Source organism: Protopterus annectens, chromosome 9.part0 (assembly GCF_019279795.1).
Source record: "Protopterus annectens isolate FY-2018-M chromosome 9.part0, PAN1.0, whole genome shotgun sequence".
Taxonomy (NCBI): Eukaryota; Metazoa; Chordata; order Ceratodontiformes; family Protopteridae; genus Protopterus; species Protopterus annectens.
The window spans coordinates 209,920,712-209,947,497 of record NC_056743.1 but is presented as its reverse complement, the minus strand read 5'-3'; the positions used below and the strand labels follow the sequence as shown (position 1 = coordinate 209,947,497).

Here is a 26,786-nt window from a genome sequence, read left to right as displayed (position 1 = left end):
CCGCGACGGTTATCCCACTCCACAAAGGGGGAGCCACTATGGACCCCGGGAACTACCGCATTAGCCTGACGAGCCTGGTCTGCAAGGCCATGGAACATATCATCGTGGAACTCAAACAAAGACATTGGTAAATCTCCAAACTCTGGATCCTACCCAGTTTGGATTTGCAAAAGGCAGATCATGTCTCCTAAACCTGACTGACTTCTTTGAAGCAGTCACCAAAGCCATAGATAAGGGTAAAATGGTTCACACAGCTTATCTAGATCTCGCCAAGGCTTTCAACACCATCCCCCATTCTGGAATTATAGATAATCTCACTAAACTAGGTATAAATCCCTGTGTCACAAGATGGGCTGCCAACTGGCTCACGGACAGAACCCACACTGTGAAAGTAGCGGATTCCAAATCCAACATCACACCAGTGACAAGTGAAGCACCACAGGGTTCAGTCCTGGGTTTTCTCCTGTATGGTATCTACTTCTCTGAAGTGCAGGCCAACACAGAAGGTCTTTGGCTAACAAAGTTTGCAGAAGACTGCAAACTAAGAGCCATAATCAAAACTCCTAACGATGTGGACACTCTACAAAAGGACCTCACTGAGACAGATACCTGGTGTCAAAGCCACGGCCTGAAGCTCAATGCCAAAAAGTGTATCGTCATCCCCTTTGGTAAAAACTCTGTACCCATGAACTACCACATAGCTGGTAGTCTACTTAATGCCGAAAATGTGATGAGACCTTGGGACACAGGTGGACAGTAGCCGCTCCTTTGATAATCACATCGCCACAGTGGTCAGGAAATCCTTCTACGTGGCTCATCTCATCACAAAAGGATTCTCATCCAGAAAAAAAAAAAAAAGGTCATCATTCCCCTCTACTCATCACTCATTAGACCCATTATAGAGTACAATGCCCCTTTTGGTATGTACCTCACAAGACATCTACAACAACTGGAAAGACCACAGAAATACCTCACAAAGAGGATTACTGGCCTCAAACAGATGCCCTATGCAGACAGTCTAAAAAAACTACAGCTTTACTCCATCACATATCGCCTACTCAGGGGCGATCTCTGCCTAACATACAAAGCTATGTCAAACCCAGAGCTGTTGGACATGCTCCACTTAAAGAAATCCCAATCCCTCAGAGCTACACGCTCTAGGGACCTAAACCTTGTCACCACAATAAACAGAACATGCTGGAGGGATAGATTCCTGTCCCAGAGACTTCCCATACTCTGGAACAGACTACCTATGTCAAAGAGAGCTCCTCATTAGCACTCTTCAAGAAAAATCTTGATGATTGAATGGGAAATTCACCTCGGGGATCACTTCTGTGGCTCTGCTCGACAGGGGCACAGGAAAATAATTTTCTTGGGTGGCGAAAGCCAGGGTACATTTTTTGGCTCGGCTTGTATGGGCCCTAGGGCAGATAGCCTAGTACCTACCTATGAACCTATAAAGGGAATAACATGCTGTCAGTTGCTAAATATGTCGGATGGAACTAGTAAGCTTCTTGTTCACAGCATAAAAGTAGAGCTGCTATATCAAATGTAAGTAAAACTGTTCAAATGTTAAGATAAATCTCAAGGATAATGGACCCAAATAAAAAAAAAAAAAAATCTTAAAATTGTTTACGCCTGAACAAGCCATGGAAGTGATCATCAGTACTAATATAGGTCCAAACATCACTGCTGAGGTAGTTGCTCTACAAATATTAAAACCTGGCACCAATTTTTTTTTTTTTTTTTAGGTTTGGCCAATTAGAAATACTTTTAACACCTCTACATAAAAAATAAAATGCTTTCCTAGTAGTGGGAAGTTGCTTACCACATTATTCATTATGCTTAAAAAGGAGGACTTAAAAAGAATTATTCTTGCCTGACTGCGGTTACATCTCCATTATTAAAGATTTACAAGAGACAGGTAGTGAACTTGTCAAATGAATACTCTGCATACTTCAAGAACAATCTACTAGGCAATTTTCAGCATGGACTAGGAAAGGACACTTTAGCACAACAGCTACTAAATCCTTTCCGGAAGACGGCTAAAGAACGTGCACATCAGTTGAAAGTTGCAGTCTCTCTTCTGTGTTGACTTGACAAAGCATTTGACTCCACTGCTCATCTTCCTAGAGTGACAATATATTAGGTGATGGAGTCTGTTTTTTTAAAGTTTTGTCATATTTAACTGAGAAGTCAGTGATGTTTCTGTTAGTTATGAGCACCATTAAAGATATAACCAAAGTCTTCTGACACCATTTATGATAATGACCTTATCTTGACATTTGTAAGTGACAGAGTACTCAGGACACTACAAACTGATTTTAATACCATATTGTGTGGGCATCTGGTGCTGCGGTAGCGTTGTCGCCTCATAGCAAGACGTTGTCCCTTTCGATTCTCAGCTAGTGTGTCTTCTGTGTGGATGCATACGTGAATGGGGTGTGCCTTCGTTGAAGGTTGTGCGTCAGAGTTGGTAACCCGGTATGTAAAAATCCACTACCAATCATTAATGGACCGGAGTTCCGCTGTGGCGACCCCTAACCGGGAAAAGCTGAAAGACACATTGTGTGGGCATCAAAATGCCATTTTAACAATTAATGTAACTAAAACCCAATCTACGGCTTTCTTTTGGGGACCACCAAAAAGCAGAAAGTACTGAATCGACCAAGTTGATGGTTATATTATAATCATAAGGAATAAAATTGATTCCTGGCTGAAGCTCGACTTACATGTCCATTAACATCTGTTATTTTCTTCTGTGGGCATTCTTAAATCTGGAATTTTAGCAGTTAAATCTTAGAGAAAGGGTTTTCATTATTATAGTTAATACTGCTGTATGACATATTTCTTCAAATTGCTTTAAGAAAGCCTATACAAAACTTAAATCACTATTCCGAGGTTCATTATAGTTTTGCTAAAAGCACTACATTATGGTATGCTGTTCTTCCAGCTGGTTTTCTTACAACCTTTACCATGGAAAATTGCACATGTATCAGCTGGTTAAATTACAGCAATAACCAGCAAAAGCCACTGAGAATACTACAAATTCTTTCATTTTGAAATGAAACCAATGTACAGTTCTTTTTATGAATGCAAAATATCCTTCTATGACCTTAAGAATGTGTCTTCTCACATTACTGTTTACTTTTAAAAGGGTTATATAAAACAATCTTGATGGGCATTTTCACTGCTACTGTTTTTAAATGAATGTACCTCTAGGCTGTTATGTAATGTTTGTTTATTTGAAAGCAGCTATTTCCTAGCACCTAAAATGATAAACACAAATAAAATTTAAGAATTATGAAGAAACGAAAATTTGTCTGGCAGTGTTATAAGAGAATGTAAACAGTCATCTGCCAATGTCAGTAAGAAAGTGGTTTCAGTTATCCAAGAAATAATAACTCTCACAGATTAAAAAAAAAAATGGTACACAGAATTTTAATCATATCTGCATGTGCTGCAAGATAGTTATATGTCTAGTCATTCTGCAACATCTGTACATCTTAAGATCTTACCCAGTAAAAGAAGGAATTACTGGAGTAAAATTTAAAACAATTTAAAAACCCACCATTAATGACCAATGAAGTCTGAAAGTTTCAGTCGGAATTATCTTCTTGGTCGGACTTGGGGCGTATGTTCTTTCTAATGCTCTTTTTGATGCGATGAAATCCCAAATGAGGTGGCACCTCAATGTTTTTGCAGGGTTGCTCCACTGCTTTGGTATCAGACCTTTTCGCCCCATCTTCTGAATCATTATCTACATGGACTAAATGTTCTAGTCCTACCTTCTCAGGACTATCTTTGCCTACGTGTATTAGGCTTACTGATTTTGAGGGGCTGTCCAGCTTCAACTGCTTCTCTTGCAAGGTTTCTCCTGTGGTGGAACCATCCACCTGCATTTTAACTGGCTGTTTAAACAAGATCTTATCTGATGATTTATTACCATGATTTTGATTAAAAGAATAAGATATACTTTCTCTGCCTAATGTTCCATCTTTACATTTCTTCAAACTGTCCAAGAATTCCAGTGCCACTTGCCTATTCTGCAAGTCACTTGTTTCAGAAACATCTGCTAAGCTGTACTTAGTCCAGCGTTCAGGGTGCTCTATATAATCTGGAAGAGACTGGAGTGGTTTAGGTGGAACTTTTCCTTGCCGCTCTGTAACGCTGTCTGATGTGTGTACTGCCAGAGGAGATTTGGGGTACGGAACTTTAAATAAACTAGTATCCTCATCATCACTTAAAGGGGATGTAGTACCTTTGGCAGCACTTTCTAAATTATCGAATATATTTCGACTGCGAAGGGAGAAAGAGGAACTCATCCCCTTTAACTGAAACAGTTCAGAAGGCAGCTGTTCTACTGAAGTGCTGACATCTTCTTGGATGCTGTGATTTTTAGTGTTCACTTCAGTGTCGGTAACACCCAAAGGAAACTCTTTGGAAGAGATATCACTGACCTCGGGTTCATTAAGGAATACTTTGTCTTCTGGATCAGAGTCACTGAGAGATAAATCATCTGAAGGCAAATCACAATCCTCATCCGCAGCTTCACCAGCATCAAGAGTCACACAAAGTTCACCTTTTTGTTCTGCCATATTGTTATTCAACCATGATGCCATCTAAAATGAGACTAGCACCAACCTTTATATTTCAGGTCCTAAAGTAGGAACAAAAACAAAATAATTAAGTGCAATAAATGTAACTTAGCACAAACCTGCTCATATGGATGTAAATTTAAACAGAAAAATATCAAAACAAAATTAAGCATAGCAATTCAAACTAATCTACAACCTGTTTGTACATCTACAAACTCGTCACTCAAAAGTATTTTCTGGGAGGGGGAGGAAAAAAAAAAAAAACCAAGCGTTAAACACCTACTCACACAAAATTAACCAAATTCAGGACTGTGGCGCAGAAGGATGAATCTCTGTTATTATCCAAGATGACATGTTCAAGAATCACTATCGGCAATGGAGAAGGGGCCAAGTGGGAAGAGAATGGAGTGAGTAGGTGATGCTCATTCACCCATCCTGGGGAAATATGGCAACTCACCTTGCTGTATGGGCAATATCTATGGGTGGGGGAATAAATCTGCCTTTTTAAGTAGTATGCACTGTATCTTTTGTTTAGTTAAGGACCAAGAGTAAACAATCACAGAATATTTAAAGACTTTGCAAGTACGATATTTCTGTCCAATGCAGGCCTAAACTCAGGGATTCAAGGTAGACATAAAAATACGAAGAATAAACCTGTGTCAAAATTATAAACATTTTTTTTTAACTACTTGCTATGGCTATCAGCTGCAAGACTCTCTCATAGCTGCAACTTCCTATTGGTAATGCCTGACAGGAGGGAAAAGGACAGAAAAATCCAAATTGTACTTACCCCCACATCTACAGCCATCTACTGTCTAGAAGGAAGACATGCAGTGGACAAAGATCCTGAAGAGTCATATATGATGACTGAAACAACAAGGCTTTCTCCCCAAGGCCCTGTGTTGGGTGTAATAGGCCAAAGTCTGGACATGCAATGAGGTATGGCCAAGGAAGCAATCCTTGTCCATACAGCAGCTATGCATCCTTGCAATTCCCATATGCTCAGCCCTGCAAAGTCTTCAATTTCTAGTATCTACCTGGGCTCAACAAGAGATCCACCCATCCAGCATTCTCCTCCCCCCAGAATGGGTACAGTCATCATTCCTGCCAACTTTGTCACCGATCTGAGTCTTGAATTTATTCTTGGTCAGGGCTTTATCCCTCAATGCACTGGGCAGGCAAATATAAAACAAAGTATTTAAACTTATTAGCTACAGTTTTTACTTCTTCAAATAGGCTATAAACAGTAAGAGTGTGAGCTTACAAGTAAACACGTTTGAAGATCCTTTGACCACATCACAAGTTTTAGTTCAGTCTCAGATCACAAGCCCTACAGTAAAAAGGACCAAAAAAACAACTGATCTATTTTATAGTACTTACTGCTTTCATTTGTATGGTGACTTGAGGACGCGCACTTCTGTTCAATGCAAGAAAAACTTAAAAAGCAAGCACATCAAATTTATGAGACCCACAATGCAATTTAGAACTGCATCTCTATAACTTCTTAAGTGATCCCCTTGTGGTCTCCCATCTGTACTTTTAATAACTCACCTTGCTACAATTATTTCCCTTATTAACATTTCCTCAAAAGATATCAATCTGGTACTCCCAGCTTGCTAGTGCAGGCACCCAACTGAATCTCAAAAGGTTAAAAGCCTACTTTCTCACGAAAGTCAAGAATTATACTCCCAATACCAAATTATTTTGCAACCTTTTATCACATAAGAAAGAACTTGGTTTACAGTGGGGATATTCACCCCAACCACATCCTTTACCACAGACTAGAAACTCAGATCCCACTTCAACAGTGTGCATGTTTAGCCCAACGTGTTTAAACGTTGTCAGTGCCAAGAGTATTGCTAACAACCTATCCAGTCTTGCATCTCTGTTAGCACTGCACTCTCCAGACTTCTGTAACGTATCAGAAACTTGGCAGCTTTACACTTTTATTCATAAAGCATACGTCTCTGTTACATCCTACTGAGGTGTGTGTGTTTATATAGATTTCTAAGGAGTCTACATTACAGGATCGACAGTTGAAAACATTGAACACCATATGGTCAATGTCTTCAAACGTGGACCTTATAAAAACACCCACAAAAAAAATATCCAAAATGGGTTTAAGCAGGGAGGGCAAGCCCCACTGTGGGGGGCTAGGGTTGCCACCTTTTCAAATGGGCAAAGTGGGACATTTTCGGGACACACATCAGATTTTACAGGCCGGCACACACCCACGATCAGTACAAAGGATAGACCTTAACTTCTTTGCCTAAATAAAAGCTTATTCTTGTAGCAGTTTAGTTGTTTATTCTGTTTCTTGTAACATTTAGGTATTTTAGATACAGAAATAACTATTTTATGCAACTATTACATAAAATTTGGGACATAATTATGTCCTACAATCTCAGGACATTTGCCATTTTTAATATTTTTTGTCAGGACACAACTGCCTAAAGAGGGACTGTCCCTCGCAAAGTGGGACAGGTGGTAACCCTATGGGGGGGCTGAGCCCCACACCCCTCCGCTACTTAAATATACCAATCAGAAGTAAACATTAACAGAAATGCAAATTTTGTATATGAGCTACATTCTACAACCCTGAAAAAAAGTTAATATTGTCCCTAAGTGAGTTAGGCATCCTGCAGGAATGTCTGTGACAAAATCATGATCTGAAACTTAATGCCAAAAAATGCATTACTGTAACCTTTGGGACATCATCTACCCCAGGGAACTACCACACTGACAATACACCCCTAAGAGATGACCCAGTTTGAGATTCAGAAACTTACGTGGACAGTGACCTAACTTTTGACCAACACCAGTCTACTGTTGTAAGAAGGTCCTACTATACTGCACACCTTGTGCCTAGATCTAGAGGTGTCGATGCAACCCTTCACTCAGCCCTACCTATCACTGAATATAATACACCCTTTGGCATGAGACTGAATGCCTACAGAGATAGGTACCTTACTAAAGGACACAAAGCCTAAACAACATGTTCTACATTGGCAGACTCAAAGCTTTGCCACTATACTCAATATCTTATAGACTGCCAAGTGGTGACCCATGTCTGACATACAAGACATCCTCTGACCCATTACTTATAGATTTACTACACATCAGCAGGTCAAATGGCATAAAAAATACTGTATCTAGGAATCTGAAACATCAACAAAATTGTTTGGACGGACAGGTATATTTTGTATAGAATACCACTGCCGTGGAAGACTCCCCATACACATAAAACAAAGTTCATCCCTGTCCATTTTCCAGTGCAACTTAGATCTATGGATGGGAAATTAAAATTTACTCCAGTACTGCCCCAAATACTACTGACAGACAGATGCAGCTTCTAAATCCTTTATCCCATATAAGGCTCCACTCAAATTATCTATGGTATGATCCCAGTTATTCTCATTAGGAGTAATATATAATCATCAACCATGGAATGGGTAAGGCTAATAAATAACCAAATGGGACAGGTTATTTTAAGCACAAAAAGGGAAAATGACTAGGCTTAAAATGGCCCAGAAGGGCAGCTAGCCTAGTACTTACCTATGAACCTAACAGAATGTGTATAACAGCCTGGCAAATTTTAATGGCAAAGCAAGCTCACTTGTGGAGAGTGGGGGTTTCTCTCTCTGAGACATTTTCTATCATCATTTTTGGACAAAAACCTGGTAGCACTCCGTTTTAAACTGTAGTTAGACTTTGATTTTAGTTGACATTGCAAACCCAGACTGAGGAGTAAAAGTGAAACTTCACACTAGTAAAATAAATGTCTTTTCACTTCTAGGTTACATCTCCCTTTAATTTTAACAGGGAGACACGGTAATTATCTGGTGTTAGAACTACTGTACTAGCCAAATAAATACACAGCTAAAGTTCTGAGCAAGATTTTGATTTAAATATTAAATCAGTCTTTCTTAGAACAAACAAAAAAAAAAAAAAAAAAAAAAAAAAAAAAAGGAGAGACTAAAACAGTTATTTCTTTAACGATGCAGGGGTCAGGATAAAACTGCAAACCTCCTCATTAGAGTCACTGTAACCACCTTTCTTTTGCCGCTTTCAAATAAGCACTAAAGAACTAATTATTACAAAACAAATCAAAAAGAAATCCCACCCACAAATACATCTATAATTCACATCCTCAGCTCTCCCACTCATCACATCTAACAAATTCAAACAATTTCAAACTACTCAGCGTGTACATTTATGAAAAGTACAGTCCTCATACTCGCTGATTATCTGGAAATCACCAAAGTGCTACTATCTAGGAATATTTAATAATATTCCAGATCATCACAGGATCATAGAAGGTTACTAGGCTAATGGTCCTGGGGCCTTTACAAGCCTAGCCAAGAGATTATTCCCCCAAAAAAACCTCAGTCAGCACCTGCCACCCCTGTCAATGAGGGACACCGGTGGAACCCCAGGGACAAATTTGTGGTTTCCCATCCACTCATCAAGGTTGCGCTTGAAGAGGGTCAGCAAGGTGCTCTGTTTGACATGTATGAGAAGTCTATTCCAGAAACAGGGCAGCCTTGGGGAGACAAACCTCTCTCTCCAGCAGGTTTTGTTGATGTTGCACATCAGATTTAGGCCTTTTGAGTGGGTAATGCATGAGGAGTTAGACTTACAGATATGGAGCATCTCTAGTAGGGCAGGGTCCCAGACTGCCTTGTATGTGAGACACAGATCAACTCTGAGCAATCTGTATGACACCGAGCAGAGTGACAGTGATTTGAGCCTTTCGCCATAGGAAAGGTGTTAGAGGCCATGGATTTTCTTTGTGAGGTATTTCTGTGGCCTTTCCAGTTGGTGTAGGTGTTTGAAGTACATGCCAAACAGAGCGTTATACTAAATTATTGGCCTAAAATGGAAGGAGTGTTTTTTGCCGAATGGTATAATACATTTCTTTGTATTTAACTTAAGGCCATGACTTTGCCACCAGTCATTTGTTGCTGTGAGACCCTCTTGCAGTACGTTAACATCCTTTGGGGAGGCAATGACATCACCCAACTTACAGTCATCTGCAAACTTGGTCAGCCACAGGCCTTTTGTCTTTGCCTGGACCTCTGAGAAGTAGATGCCAAAAAGCAGGGGTCCTAGGACAGATCCTGGGGAACACCACTAGTAACAGGTCTGCTGTCGGAGGTGGAGGCACCTATTTTGACCTTGTGGGTCCTATCGATGAGCCAGTTGGCCACCCACCTGATGAGATAGGGATTTACGCCAAGTTGTGTTAACTTTTCAATGATGCCCGAGTAGGGGATTGTGTTAAAGGCTTTGGCCAAGTCGAGGTAAGCTTTATGAACTGACTTTCCCTCATTCAGGGCCTCGGTAATATTTCAAAGTCAACCAGGTTTAACAGGCAAGATCTGCCCTTGACGAATCCGAACTGGGTGGGATCAAGTGCCTGGAGATTGCCTATGTCCTTTTTTATGAGAGCCATAATAATATGCTCCGTGGCTTTACAGGTCAGACTTGTCAGGCTAATGGGACGATAGTTTCCAGGGTCAGTAATGGCACCACTTTTATGCAAGGAGATGACAATGGCAGTTCTCCACTCTGCTGGATTGAAGCCTGTACTTAGTCTGTGGTTGAATAGGGTGCTCAATGGCGCAGCTAGTTCTTGCTGGAGATGGTGCAGAATACATCCTGGGATATTATCAGGTCCCATGGAAGAGGTGTTCTTTGCTTTGGATAGGGCCTTTAACACTTATCTACAGAACTGTGAGGTGCAGGACAAGTATCGGAGATGCTGCATTGGCCTTTGGGGGGGGGGGGTTAAGTTGGCAATAAATTTATCTGCTAGCAGGATGGCCAAGTCAACAAGATCAGTGTAACTGGTACTGTTAAAGTACTAATTCAGAACAAACCTGGCCTTTGCCATGGAGGTTCCTGCCATAATTGATAGGCGGCATTGTGGTCTTCCTTTGTTTTGGAAGCTAGTTTTGATTCATAATTGGCTTTGGAGGTTTTTACTAGTGATTTAATTTGCTTGCTGAAGCTAAGGGGGAGATTTTCCAATTTGGAATTTGTTCCTTTTCACCCTTGTACAACAGTTTCTTCCTTTTATTGTAAAGCCTGTTGACACAATAGCCATCAGACGGGTTTGTGTTTCCTGGAAGAGCAGGTTTTAGTTCTTTTGGGTATGGTCAAGTCCATGAAGTTATACAGCTGCTTGGATACTGCACTGGCATATTGTTCAGCATAGTTGTCTGCATCCTCAGAGGGGGGCAGTGGTGTGAAGCTACTGATAACCTCCCTTAGAAGGTTGTAGTCAGCTTCTGAGAAAAACCTGGTTATGGCTGGGGGAGCAGTTGGGTGGGATAGAAAATTCGAATGAGACAGACCGATGATCTGATCTCACCAGGGAAGAACTGACTATGGTAGTGGTGTAGCGATCGCCCATGTTGGTAAGAACCAAGTCTAGAATGTTATCTCTCCTTCTGGAGGATAAGACAAGCTGGTCTAGTGCGCTAAAACTGATGAAGTCAAGGAATCATTGGATGAGTGCTTTAGTGTAGGAATAGTTCACCTAGTCTATGGTGGGGTAGTTGAAGTCACCAAGAATCAGGATGTTAGGGGGTATCTTGATGGAGTCAAGTAAGTTCCAGTAGGAGGAGTGGGTGTCCCGAGTCATGGAGGGGGTCTATAGCTAGCTATAACTTAGATGGGTGTCTTGCCAACTGTCAGTTGCACCTGGAGTAATTCTAGTGTGTCATGCTGGCAAACCAGTCTGGAGGTGGGCTTATCTTTAATGAAGGTATACACTCCACCACCGTTAGTCTTCTGACCTCATTTTGTGGTCAGAATGTGTGGAATGAGGTATAGCCTGTTAAGGTGGGGGTGCACTCCACAGACTTGAACCAAGTTTCTGTGACTGCACAGATATCAGCATCTTCCAGTGTGGGGAGTCTCTCCAGTGAGTGCATTTTCAGGTTAAGGCTCCTAGCTTTAAGCAGCATGACCTTCAATTTGCTTTTTGACGGATCTTTTATGTTGGAAGATGTCTTTTGGACATTGACTAAAAAGGCCCACAACGGGGAAGGCAAGAATCCCAGGGGTGACAGGTGGAGGCCATCGCTGGCAAAGCATCGAGGCCTGTCAACTAGGTCATCCCATGCAGACAGATACTGCATCATCTTGGAATGACACAGAAACTAAGCCAATTGTTGAAGTCAATTATTTTTGTTGGTATTGTGGTATCATTCTTGGTAAGGTAGAATGCTGTTTAGGGCTAGGATCATACCTGCCTTGGACACATACTCTGACAGCTCAAACAGGTCTCTCTTCATATAGTCCAGGGAGGTACAGCTCAAGTCATTCACACAATGGACAATGACAGGGTCATACTTGTACCTGTTGTGAAGAGACTTGTGTGTGCATGATGTGGAGGATTCTGGCACCTGACAGACAACTAACTGTGACCTTCTCCTTGTCGAGCCTGGTGAGGGGGGACATCGGTCTCTCTCACAATTCAGTCGCCAGTGACTAGTGTGTTTGGTTTATTGTTATGCCTAATGGGCTGTATTTGTGAAACAAGGGTGTGTTGTCTGCTGTGTGCGATTTGTTTGGTGTTGTATGTGTGTAATGTCTGCAAGTGTGTTTTGGAGGTCTTTGCTGTTTAGGTAAGTTTTTATTGAGGACCTCTGCATAGGTGTGCGTGTTGTGCTTGGATATGTGATGTAGGTGGTTTGGTGTTTGTGCAGGGAATCTCCTCTGTCAGGAGTACTGACTGCGGCATGAAAGAGCATGAATTCCAGGTCACCGATGTAGATGCATTTCTCGCAAGAACAAGAATTATGTGCTAGGTGAACAGCGCTTTCCTTGAACATGCGGCAGTTGCTACACTGTTCCAGTAGGCCAATGTCGACCAGGCTGGCTGAAAAAACTGATGGAAATTGTCCAGACATAATAAGAGAGGATTCCAATAAAGAGTTTGTCCACAAGACTGTAGACCACAAAAACCTTCTTAAAATGTAAAATATCTGGCCTGAAGCCCAAGTGCTAAAACCAAAACTAAGATGCGTACAATAATTGATAAATTTAATCAGGTTACTAACAAGCAGTAATAAATGCAGAAGAATAAAAGCACTGGAACACTTAAGAGCAAGCAGAATAAGGTAATAAAGTAGAAAGAACACAATTACAGTAAAAGCAACCGAATAAAGTGTAATTTTTTTTTTGTTAAGTGTAGAGGGAGGAAACACAAGATAATTCAAGATTAAGAAACTAAGGGGACTGACCTTCCCAAATGCTCTCTAACACGTGAATGAGCTGATGAGATGAGATGGGACTGGGAGGCGTGTCCAAAATCAAATTTACAGCAGGGTAGGGCAATTCCAAAGCCACCAAGTGATCAAGATGGACAGCAATTCCATGTAATGAAAGTTAAGTCTGCTTCAGCTGCAATTTCACATGGAGGTACAGTTAAACTTTTCTAGCACAAAGATTACAAGAAGAAGCAACTTGCTTACAAGGAATGGATAAACTCCACTGAGAAACTGCTTTACCAAAAACAAAGAAGAAAGTGGAGAACTCATGGACAAGCTGGAAAGTCTGCAAGATGCACCTTAGCAGAGGAATAAAAAAAATAGGCAAATAACTCACAAAACTATTTAACAGTTGTACATGACCCCTGATTAACACTAGTTATTGCCTAGGCACCAGTTAGAAAATCTTTTCCACTGGCTATTATAAGATTTTTCTAGTAGCAGGTTCACTTACCTTCTTTAGTACCAGTTACACATCCTCCATAAGAGATGCCTAAAATAATTCAGAATTAAATCATCCAGGCAGTTAATCCAAGTTGTTTGAAACTGGGTATACCAATCTCCCTGTCTTATGATAACAGTCCCAGTTTGTGAGGTAGCTTGTTTCAATTGCCCTTCTTCAATTTCATAAGAAGGAACAACCAATGCTGCCTGGGCAAAAAGGGAGTCACCACAATTATTTATAGGTAGCCCTAGTGAAGCTTCAGAATTACCCTAGATATCAGTGGAAATGCATAAAGAAACATCCCCATCCACCAGAATTAAAATGCATTTGTTTTCTAGACCTACTTGCAAAGGATTCACTTTATAACCTCGAAATGCTGAAATATCGAATTTCAGTATCTCGAGACTATAAAACCGAATCCACAAAACACCGACAAACAAAAGCCGCGAAACCACATAACCGAAAACACCGCACACACTACACTAAACATACAACACAACACCCACATCACAACATAAACAAAAAAACAACACACATAAGCAGGGGGGCAAGCCCCCCCACCCCCCCTACTTATATATACTAACTCCGAGATCGCACAAACACAACACAAAAGCTCACGCACATTCTCCAATCCCTCACACACACTAACTCCCACTCAAAACCCTTACAAAACACTCACTCACCTGACATAACACCTACATCCAAACACGGCACCGCGCACCAACAAAACACAAACCCAGACATTACATAGCGCAACTTCATAACCGCGAATGACATATTTTTGACATACGTCAAATTCGCAATTATGAACGTTCGCTATTTTTAACATTCGACTTTATAGCTTCGAGATACTGAAATTCGACATTTCAGTATTTCGATGTTATAAAGTGAACCCCTTGCAAAGCATCCTGGAACAGAATTTATTCAGCTTTTACTGAAAGGAAGCAAACATATCTGTTTGATGTGTTTGAACAACTGGATTAATTCCTGGAAGAACGTGTCATTCAATTTCCATTCTTGTGTGTCTGTCCAGGTCCTGCTCAACTTGTCTGTCACTATGTTTTCTTCTGATGGAATACATGATGCTTTGAGGGTTAAGTCACCATAGCTAGCTTGCACAGGCAGTATTACTGGCTTGGTACTCCTTCCCTTACTGATGTACCACTGTGGTAGTATCTGTAATCATGTAGTTCCGGTCAAAATAACACACTTCCAAGACTAAACCTTTAACATAAAACACAAAATTTATACAAGAAATACATTTCCCTCACAAAAAATAAAAACACCCAAATTAACCAAAGCTAAAAACAGTAGTCCATGACAGGAAACTTGTGAAATTACTAAATATACAGGGTTTCTTAGAGTGGCAGTCCCACTAAAAGCTAAATAAAACAAACACAGCTCTCTCTCCCGCTTTGTATTGTGTGTGTGTGCGTCTCTCTCTCTCTCTCTAATATATATATATATATATATATATATATATATATATATATATATATATATAAATAAATGACAAATTATGTGTGGAAAGGTTCAACAAAAAGGACTTGCCTGTAAGAATGAAGTTGAAGGCCAGCTGCTGGTCTCATGAAACCTCTTGGGCTGCTTCTTCACGAAGCAGCAAGAAAGTACTCAAGTTACTTCATTTTGCTAATTTTCCCTCGTCAGAGCTGACCAATCAGCAGTCAGAGTGATGATGTGGGAGGCCACCAGAGATTTTGGAAGCTTACTAATTATTGTGCCTTGGGCAAGGCACAATCCACATAGCCTAAAAGGCTACTGTAGCAGGAAGAATAATGAACATTTGTTTAGTTCCTTAAATTGTGCCAAGACATATGCATCTCCTGGCTGGTCAAATAGTATGATGCACAGAAGACATTCCAGGTGCACTTAACCATTGACAAGGCCCCTATTCAAATCATAGCTACCTACCGGCCCCCAAATCTGACTTAAGATGCCCAATCCGCCTATTTGAACCTGTTTGAATCTGTCAAGATTCGACCCTTTACCCTAATCCTGGGTTACTAATTTCCAAACATAGATTGAAAAAAATACTCATGCCAGAACACAAATGCCCAGAGATTCCTTGATTTTGTCAACGCTAATCCCTTGGAACAGCTAGTCGATAACCCCACAAGAGGTGATATCTTGGACTTGGTATTAACCAACATGAGTAACCACTGCAGCATCCCTATAGTATCATCTTCCCTGGTAAGAACCGACCACAAAGCGGTCACCTTCGAAGTCACCATCTCCCCCAACCCCCCGCTAGCCAGGATCAGACATAAAAACTTCTCCAAAGCTGATTACAGCCTCCTGAGGGATAATATAAACAGCTTGACAGCCATCCCCCCTGTAGGAACTGGTGCCAATATCCAAAATGTCACCAAAGCACTATACGAGCATTTATATAGATGCACGGTAACAGGAATACACGACAGGACTAAATTATCCTCCGCAAGGAAGAGTAAACCTGTCTGGTGGACATCTGCAATATATAAACTCCAACAAAAGAAAAAACAATTGCTGTCCTAGACCAAGAAGTAGCAGGTGCCCAACTGGAAGCAATGTCTCCTTAGCCTGAACAAGCAAATAAAAGCACTAGTGAGTCTACTAGAGACAATCATAAGGCCTTCTTCACATATGTCCACAACTTCAAAGGAAGCACCCAGATCTGTTCAGAACTGGTGGTCAAGAAAACCACATACACAAATGCTGTAGATATAGCAAACTTGCTGGCTGACAGATTCTGCAAATATTTTACTCCTCTGTCCCCCATCAGTAAATCAGGACATCCCCAGTGCCTGTCCCCTTTCCCTTATATCTAGCGAACAGGTCAGTCATCACTGCTCTCTAAAAGGCAGAAAATAGAGCCTCCATGGGACCCGATAACATCCCAGGCTGCATCCTACATAAACTAAGGTAAGGAAATTGCAGGTCCAATAGGCACCCTATTCATCCAAAGCCTAAGTACTGGCTTTGTCCCAGCTGAGTAGAGGGCAGCCATTGTCATCCCTTTACACAAAGGTGGAGCATCAACTGATCCGGGAAATTACAAACCCATCAGCCTAACTAGCCTGATCTGCAAGGCCATGGAACAGATTATCATGGATCTCATTAACAAGGACATTGGCAACCTCCAAACACTTGATCCCACACAGTTTGGCTTTGTCAAGGGGAGGTCATGTCTGCTAAATTTGGTCGACTTTGAGAGGAGTCACCAAAGCCATGGATGAGGGGGAAGATGGTGCACTCTGTCTACCTTGACCTGGCCAAAGCCTTTGACACTATTCCCCAGTTGGGCACAATAGATAAACTCTCTCAACTAGGCATCAATCCATATGTTACCAGATGGGTAGCAAACTGGCTCACTGACAGAACCCACGTAGTCAAAATAGGGGAAGCCACCTCAAGCAGTAGACCCGTAACAACAGACATACCCCAGGGATCGGTCTTGGGGCCTCTTTATTTCGGGTATATGTTTCTGAGGTGCAGGGCAAAACCAGTGGGTTATGGCTGACCAAGTTTGCAGATGACTGCAAGCTGGGTGCTGTCATCAGTTCTCATAGTGATGTGGACATCTTCCAAGAGGGTCTCAGACAAATGGTTTGTACCAGAAACATGGCCTCAAGCTTAATACCAAAAAATGCATCACCATCCCCTTTGGGGAGATGGGACGTCCCCAAAAATTATCCAATTATACAATCACTTGCGAGGGATCCGAGTACCCAGGTTGAAAGCAACCTTGACTTTTGACCACCATGTTGCTTCCATTGTACGGAAAGCCTTCTACATGGCCAACCTCATAAGTAAGAGTATCTCATCCAGGGACAGGGAGGTAATAACATCCCTGTATTCTTCCCTTATAAGGCCCATTATTGAGTACAATGCCCCTTTCAGCATATACCTCGCAAAGCACATACAGCAGCTGGAGAGACCACAGAGGTTCCTCACCAGGAGGATCCAGGGCCTCAAACATCTACCATACACAGATAGGTTAAAAGCCCTATCCCTCTCCTCAGTTTCAAACAGACTCCTAAGAGGTGACCTCTGTCTGGCATACAAGGCGATCATGGACCCCAACTTGATGGGACTGCTGCATATCCACAAATCAAACTCCATTAGAGTAACCCGGATAACTGGATGGGAAATAGAAAATATACCCCCGAGATTCTACCCGTGTCCCTGCTAAACAGGGGCATTGGGTGCTGATTTGTCTAAATATGGGTTAAACTCTTGGCTAGTCTTGTAAGGACTTCAAGGCTAACAGCCTAGTAACCTCCTATGATCCTATGAAATACCTAGCAAACTTTATCTTACCACACTCTTCATACCTCATATGGCACCCAAGTCTCCACTCTAAATAATTGCCTCAAACAGTGCGTGCCATACCTCTCAACTGTCCAGATTTTGTCCTCATATTTTTGATCTGTTAATCATAAAATTTGTGTTTTTCTGGAAAATCACTGAGGATCAAAGTCACTAAATAATGACAGGCATTTGAGTTTCAAACTTCTTATCCTTCAGAAAATGCATGCCAACACAAATAATACTATTCTGGCATATTTTAAGTTTAAAAGCCGAATATTTAAACCAGGTAAGCTGCCACTTTTCAGGGGTGACCCAGGAGCTTTATTTGGCCAGTGTCACAAAAGCAAAAGGAGACTGAGGAAATCAAATCAAGGACTGCAGAATGAAGCCAACTTCCATCAAAATTCCATTCTAAAGAAGTATACAGGACATAACTAAGAAGATTCACGCCAGTTTACCAAGTACACCACATGCCATTAATGCACCTCACACAGTTATTCTAATACACATACACACACACTCCCTTAAGTAACATACCTCCTACCAATGATCCCTCTGAATTCATACAAGAATGAATTACTACAAAAAAAAAAAAAAGATACTGTTAAAGTTTGCTGAACTGTTATCTTCACGGACTGCCATGTACACTACTGCATAGCTCTTAAAATCGCTATGTGGATAATTGTGAAAAACAGCACATCTTGACAATGTGGTACCTTGATATGTAGTGTCCTCCTCTAGCCCCAGTGCTTCAAATCCAAACTCATCAGTACCATCTCTATTTTGTTAATATCACTGCTTTAAAAGTGTACTAGTCATGTTCTGGAACAAGTGCAATATCACTGCTTTAAAAGTGTACTAGTCATGTTCTGGAACAAGTGCAACAGTTTGGAGTTGAGAGAACTTTAACATGTACAATACCAAATTTTACTTTTTGTTGCAAAAAGTATGTCACTTTTGCATTTTATTGCCAAGGACATCCCACTGACATTTTTCTTGGAGCTAAAATACCTGCCACAAACACCACAATGTTTCACTAGCTCTATTAATCTATACACGACTGTATTTCCATGCTAAATTTATCTACAAGAGTTTACTTCCTAAAATGTCTAGGTTTTGCTGGCGGGACACCGTGCACTGAAAATTAACTTGTGGAGTTGAGTTAGTGTAAACACAAAGTAAGAAGCTGTTCTTTTACAGATATAAGTTGTGTTTGTAAACCTGTGTAAATAATTGCTCAATACCTCCCCATAACATCACTCTGGGCATATGGCCATACAAGAAAAAAAATAAGAAACATAAGAAACTTGAGAAAATTGAATACACAGTGATACTAAATCAAAACAGAGCAAGCCTTTTTTTTTTTGCAAACCTGCTTGCACTTTTAACATCAAACACATAACTGGAAATAAAATTAATTGCAAAACATAAATACTTTAGAAAATGAGAAATGGTTAACACTAAAACCACCAACATTCACTACCTATTCCACTTAAGTCAGCTTTGCCAAAATAATACTTCCCTATGAAACATCTTCCCACCAAATACAAACCTCTACTCACTATGCAACTCTAAGCTCAGTTATTCAGCCACTTATTCAGTCACCTCACAAAAAGTACAGGTGCAAGTGTTTAAAAAAAAAAAATGGTAGTTCAGCTCATCTCATGTTCCCATTTATAATGAAGCTCTGACAATGTACTTGCCAAGAAAAAAAAAAAAAAATGACTGAACAGAATGCGTGTGGGTTAAACCCAAAATGTACCCATTAGCTGCAGGTCTATAAATAAAGATAACGATTAAATGAGAGAAACATAAGACACACATAAGACTTGAGAAAAGAACAACTGTACAATCAGTCTTATAGACAACACTCTTCAGTTTACACATTCATTGGCCAAGTTAATTCACTAATATCAGGTTTAAAAGAAGAAAAAGGATTGTTTGCTCACTATCTTTTCAGTACAATTCTCTCCCATCAGCAGCATAAGTGGAGGAGGAGCTACCAGCTCCCTCCTCACTACTGATTGCTTTCCCAAATGATTCTATAAATGTCCTGCTCAGGGCCTGGCTTCAAAAAGGTATGCAGAGTGCTGCAGATTGTGGCAAACACAAAAGCAACACTTAAAACAGCGTACTTTATTTGCCTGATCCCCATTTTATCAAGTACGTGGCTCACTTTGGAACATGCTCAGATCACCACTGCTCATTTCTTTGTAGAGCAAAATGTATGTACTTATTAATGAATTCCATGTACAATATTTGACATCTTCAAAAACAAGCAAAACAGACAAACTCATTAGTTCACCAAACAGCGACAGTTTCAGAACAGCAAGTTCCAGGAATACAGAACAGCGACTTCTGCAAGTCAACTAATGACAGTAACATCAAAGTCTGAAGCACTTCAGGAAACATAGGAGTACTATGAGCGCACATAAGGAAGCAAGCTTGTTAAAGGTATGTGACTAACAAAACTGATGTGAACCACATAGTATAGTAGCATCAAAAAGTGTGATATTAAACATGTTGTGGCAACCCATATACATATGGGGTGAGAACATGCAACGAATGGCATTCCCAGATGTGGAGGTGGGGGACTACATGGGAGAAGCAGGCAAAGGTACATACAGAGAAATGAACTGGACCTGGACAGTCACAGCTCACAAGACAGGAATAATACTTGTTATTCAGAGTACAACCCTAATTTTATTCCAAAGAGAACATATAAAGTGGCCAGAAAAAAGTAGCAGGGAACAGAACATAGAAACAAAGTAATGCACCTCAAAACAGACAATGACAGCAACATTCAAATGGATATGTAAAGGCAGGTCAACAAACTAAAAATGCACATTATGGAGGACAGAATATAAAAACAATCCAAATGTAAGGAATAAATAAAGAGGAAAACTCTTTGCAAAGACAAGTCATGCAGAACATCATACCAAATTAGAAGCATTGCATGATATATGTAGAGATAACCACACTAAAACAAATAGTTGCAGCAGCTCCCAAATGCCAAAACACCTAACACACTGTTGTCAAGCAGCAGCACATCTTACATATGTGGGATAATGATCGTAAGAATATCATATGTATCCACAAGCTTCAACATGGCCTGTGTCAAATCCGGCATGCAGAGGAAAAAAAAACAACCTAGCAAAGACCTCCTTCACCATGACATGCAACTTATGGCAAACCTAAAACATACCTGGGTCACATTTTAAACAAGGCATCCCTTCCCTGTGGACTGAAACTCTTCCAGGTTGGTGATCCATCTAATAAGCTGCTGCTGTCAAGTCTATATTCTCCACCTTCTGAGACACACAGTCTCAGATGATGCATCTGTAATACAAAACAGATGCAAATTGTTTTTGCCAAATGTATGTAAATTATTACACAATACCTCCCACAGCATCATTCTATGGGCATGTTTTTTGTTACCCAAAGCCTTCTGTATTTAAATAGAACACTTTCTAAGTGTATCACATCGTATACAACCCAATATATAATACAGATGCAAAAGTATGGGAATATGCACATCACTACTAAGCTTACTGAACCAAGACAGTCAATGAGTTGCTACCTGCTCAACTAGCACTATGGAGTCATCAGATCTCCTCTACACCAGATCAAACAAAGGTGCACCTGCATCCCAGTACATTACAATACATCTTTCTCCATCAGCGAAAGTCTGGCCAGATCTTGCATGTGTCATCTCAAGAGAATGGAACCAGTTACCCTTACAAATATACATCACAGACTCAAACTAGGGACTGCATTATCAAGAGCTCCTGCTATCTGCACGTATACGAACATGAACCATTCGCCTATCACAATGCATGTCCCAAAGATACCCCTACTTAAGTTTTGCAGCTCACAGGTGACATTGCTTATGCTACACTAGACATCAAAAGCATGAAGTCTCAAGTGCACAAAGATGTTGGTGGTCAAACATCTGCTATAAAAGGATGCATTACTGGCATGACATATACTGATCTCAGAATACTACATCATACACACGTGCAACACCAGTGATGACTCTAGCAAAAAAGCTGATGAGCCCTATGTAATTTGTCTTTCAAGTAATAAGAATTCTACACTGCACTGTATAGTTTCTAATGACATTTATGCAGTTTCACAAAATTCAAAGTTAATGAAGCTCATTAGAGGCTTAACTTTCTACACAGAAACTCCAGTCAGCAGCTGAGCACTGCAGAATAGCAAATTTAGAATAGATGTTCTTCTAATTGAAGAACTAGAATTTCTTCTTGGTACATACTACATTCATAAACCATTCCTCATTTCTGCTTCTTTTGCAGAATGCATGCAACTGTCTGCACAAGTGTTATCACACATGCCAAGTGTTGCTCTGAATGTAAATAACAGCATACACCTACTGAACTATCAAGTTTGGAAATGTAGCTCAGTAACATGAATGTAGTCACCTATGTGCAGGTCTGTAAAGAATACAGCTATGCTGTGACTACATATGGTTGACAGGCGGCTCATGAGCCATCTTTACTAACACCAGTGTCACCTGAGTTCACATACACATGTATGCACACACAGATATGCAATACACACAGCATGCATGTGTAATCATATATATTTATACACACAGTATGCAAAATATACATTTATATACACACCCTTATATATTACATTTGCATGTATGTATGTGCATACATTTTTGTACAAGTATTAAAACACTTTCTTGTCTACATGTTTTACAGCAGAATGTGGCTGCACAATAACTGCAACATGACAAATTTAAAACTGCAAAGAACAAAGTACAGATAGAAGTGTTAGTGCAGCACAGAAGGGAAATACAATGTCTTTGTTTTAAGTGTAATTAGCATTAGCAGCTAGGACAACAGAAGGGTGAAATTTGTTGATGGCCAAACACACAAAGCAAGCAGGAAGCATGTCATCACCATATCAGGGACGTGTGACTGGCGGCAGTACTGGGCAAGGAAAACTGAAACAGACAAAAATGCTACTGCAGGTGGGTCACCCAGTTCCATTAAGTGACACCAAGGAGTTTCTGATCATCACTGATGGCCATGGATCCAAGTGCAAGATGCACACTGGAGGCCCTGCAATGTCAAGTATGTGCTGTACTAAAAAATCAACACCTATATGTGCTACACAACACAGGAACTGGTGATGCTAAATTGTTCCACTAAACATACATATGCATTTTTGCAGGCAGAGATGGCCATAACATTGCTAATAACAGACCAGGTGTAGTGCTGCGGTTTGCATGTCATGCATTATATTGGTCACTAAATCTCTATGAATATATATGCAATATTTAAATTTAATGTGGTAAAGAACATTTTGATGTGGGGTAGAGGTCATACAGTCCTATAGGAGTGGCCTTATATTCTAAAACTGCATGTATGTGTATGTAGTTACCTGTCCCATCCAACCCGGATGCTCTGCAAAGGACTGTCATGCCTTCTGGAAAATGTACATATCAGACTGCCATAAGGAAGCACTAACAAGGCAACAGTGTGTGTGAACGCAACATTTTTTTCTAAATACAGGAGTATATAGTGGCATGTCATAGCATGAATTTACATCAGACCTTGTTTCTTCACTTGCACAGGCATTCAGTCAGCACACCTTCATCCATACACTTATTTTGCCTCCTCCAGCTATATGCTGTATCTGAGATCTAGAAGGCACAATGCCCAGATGTCAAAGTACTTTACAAGAATACAAGCATGCTGACCATCCAGGATATTTTTGGGGATGTATAGTGCAAAGCACCCCAAAACAATACTGGGCCATCCACATTTCTGCTCAAGACAATATGATTGCCTGAAGACTTATCTGCAGGCTGCTGTGGATGCCATATACTTGCAATTAGCCATGGATTCACAGGATAGTTACTGTCAACCTGAAAACTCAAGGGCATGGTACAGTTAGATAACCTATGTGCGCAGAAAGATGATGCATTTTTCTTCATAAGCTTTAACTTTGAAAGAATGATAAACACCAATGCAAGTGTTAAGTCCATCTCCAGCTCCCACTACAAGTAAACCCCCTGTGATGGTCAAGAAATGTCAACGCCCATTGAAAATGTGCTAATAACCATTTCTGTAAATGTTATGGTGCCCAAATGAATGTAAATGGGAACCAATGAGTCCAAGTTACACAATGAAATGTGCCACATTATCCTGCATATATTTTATTTTCAAAGTTTTAGTCATGTTTCTGTAAGACAGTGCTTCAAAACAGCAGTTGCAGACCACTCATCAATATGGAACACTAGTAAGTAGCTAGTCCTAATAAGGATTAAGAAAATGATAAAATACACATTTTTATAGCAAGTTCAGTAAATGTTTGTGGCATACAATGCCTACACCAACTCTGAAATAAATATGTAGCAGTAGCTAGACCCAAGCCAACATCCACACACACTAAATAAGATCGTTAAAAAAATTAGAAAAAGAAGGCAAAGACACCTGGGGAAAAAAAATCAATATTCCGGTTTTCAAACAGAACTTTTATTTCCACTTCTTCACCTACCAGACACCACTTACCGGGCTGCCCGGGCAGAAGTGTTCTCTATTCAACCACCCACCAGCAGAATACCACAGCTCATCAATATAGCTGAAAACTCCACTACTATCACATGTGATGTGACCTCAAAACCCATATGAGAGCTACAATCTAGGCTCGTGGTAAAATGTCAAATGTGCTACAAAAATGCACAGTTAAGATTACCTGTACCAAGTACGAATTCTATTCGAACTTAAGTGAATACTCTTAAATATCAACGACAGCACCCACGTGAAAAACAGGAATTCAGTGAAATCCTGCCTAATTAGGAGGTACTGACAAAAACGATACATTCCAATCCAACACATTTCCCCCAATAAGAAAAGCTGGAAAGTGGCTTAACCGTCTCTAACCTCAGAATTTTCAAATGATCAGCGAAAAGCTACACACACAATCTGATTTCGCAGTTTACAGCTCTGACTCAAGAACATCGAAACGACTCATACAACACAACATACAAGAGCACTAGCTAATTAGGGGATAACATCTTAACATCCAGCACTGTTCCTACGTACGTCCCCAAAGTCACCTACGTTTTATATTCTACTTAAACAACACAGACAAGACAACTAGAAAGGAAACCTGAAATGTAAAAACATTCGTAACTACAAGAAGCATGTATTGCACACTAGCAAACATTTCAATTATCCTTGCAATGTTAGTACCCAATCTTCTCCCATCTCTTTCTTCTGACAGTAAGATTATAACTAAACAGAAGAAACGCATTGTGATGCACGCCTATATAAACTAACTAGAAGCAACCCAAAAATAAACAAAATTTACAAATATTTTGGGAAATCTTGTTCTACAATATTTTCTTGTCGTCAGGAACGAAAATAGAGCATGGACCGGAAGCGTTGCAATTTCAATGCTCCGAGTTCTAACTAGAGTTAGCTTTCAGCTGTCCCCACGTAGAGCTTGTTTACCAACGTTCATCTCTTAAACTTCGTAAAATGTGATCAGTTGCAAAATGCATGTTTCAAGAGTGTGGTTAGTGAACTCTGTTTTGTACTCATAAGCTCTTACTGCTGCTCTCCTCAACAAACCTTCTTTAATTAAAAAAAAATGGACAACTCTCAAAGTTTTGCTCTCCTTCTTTCGGCTTTTCCCCGGTTAGGGTTCGCCAGCGGATCACCTGTGAACTCATGATTGGCAGTGGAGTTTTACGTTGTCGAGTTGTCAGCCTGGCGCCCAACCAGCCACAGAAGGCACACACACACCTAGGGCCAATTTAGTGTCCAATTCACTCTCCTAAAGCAGCTAAATGCACGTATGATTTTCAGCAGTTCCCTTTAAGTATCAAAGGTAGTGTTTTACATTAACATTCGTCCGAAAAGTCAAGCTGTGTATTTTTTGTTGGAGACATTACTTTAGAAAGCTGTAACCATAATATAGCCTTAGAAGCCCTAATGTTTTCAAGTTATACTCAGAAAAATTTACTGGTATTGTGCAAAGAGTATGCCTGCCTACACTATCAATGTTATATATAGACCATGGTTTTAATAGGTCCATAGGAGACTACTAGGCAAACAACTTAAGGGCCCTTTCAAGCCTAGCTAATAATAACCCGATTTTAGCCAATATATGGCCTTTAGGGGCAAGAGAATGGCATGGATTTGAGCATAAATTAATACATATACTGTACAAAGCTCACAACCTTTTATGGCTGAGTCCTGGACAAATCCATAAACAATAAGGAACATTTTTTAAAATAAGTATTACTATTAATCTGAGAAGTTGCCAAAATCAGAGAATGCAAATTAATGCATTTTCTGAAGTAAAAGAAATCCATACCGCTCAATGACAGGAGTTCTCTAATAAAACAAAACAGAAGGTTAAGAGGACTAATTAAGTCCAACAAGGACAATTATGAGGTCAAGATGGCCTCACAGGCTAAAGACAACCACAAGGCTTTCTACAGCTATATCCAAAACCTCGAAGGCAGCATGTATCAGTTTGCTGAACTGGTGGTCAGTGGTGCCAGTTCACTGTGCAGAGTGATATAACAAATTTGCTGGCTGACAAATTCATCTCAAACTTCACCCAGTTCATCTCTCATGAAATATCTACTAGCATAAGCCCCCAACTATTAATGTGGAGAAGGCCTTAGTAGCACACACACTAAGGCCAAAAACAAAGGCTTAGTGGGCCACGACAATATCCCAGGATGCCTCCTAAATAGCTCGAAACATGACCTATCGGACAACTTGAGTCACTTTTCAACTATAGCCTCAAAACTGTGTTTTTACTACTAGAATGGAGAACTCCACTGGTTATCCCACTCCATATGGGTAGACCATCAACTAATCCCAGAAACTACAGGCCTATTAGTTTGACCAGTCAAATATGCAAAGCCATGGAACAAATTATCATGGAAATGATCAATAAAGACATAGACACCGAACCCAACAAAGTTTGGCATAACCAAGGGAAGGGCATGCCTGCTAAACCTGGTGGACATCTTTGAGAAGGACACCAAGACAATGGATGAGTGGAAAATGGTGCATACCGGCTACCTGGACCTGGCTAAGGTGTTCAATACAATACCCCACTTGGGTATAGGACAAAGTCACTGAACTGGGC

General features: G+C 40.4%; 1 protein-coding gene across 6 annotated transcripts; it reads right to left on the bottom strand.

Moving 5' to 3' along the window:
• Positions 1-3,439: 3,439 nt before the first annotated feature.
• On the bottom strand, positions 3,440-25,288 carry TSSC4 (tumor suppressing subtransferable candidate 4). 6 transcript variants are annotated; one of them, XM_044082756.1, is made up of 3 exons: positions 25,250-25,288; positions 20,842-20,975; positions 3,440-4,660 (listed from the first exon to the last, which is right to left on the bottom strand). In XM_044082756.1, the coding sequence occupies exon 3, from the start codon at positions 4,620-4,622 to the stop codon at positions 3,600-3,602; it is 1,023 nt and encodes a 340-aa protein (XP_043938691.1). In that variant the 5' UTR covers positions 4,623-4,660; positions 20,842-20,975; positions 25,250-25,288; the 3' UTR covers positions 3,440-3,599. The 6 variants fall into 6 exon arrangements, with proteins under 6 accessions (XP_043938691.1, XP_043938689.1, XP_043938690.1 ...); XM_044082754.1 differs by lacking the exon at positions 25,250-25,288 and adding an exon at positions 24,987-25,209; XM_044082755.1 differs by lacking the exon at positions 25,250-25,288 and adding an exon at positions 24,869-24,987.
• Positions 25,289-26,786: the final 1,498 nt, after the last annotated feature.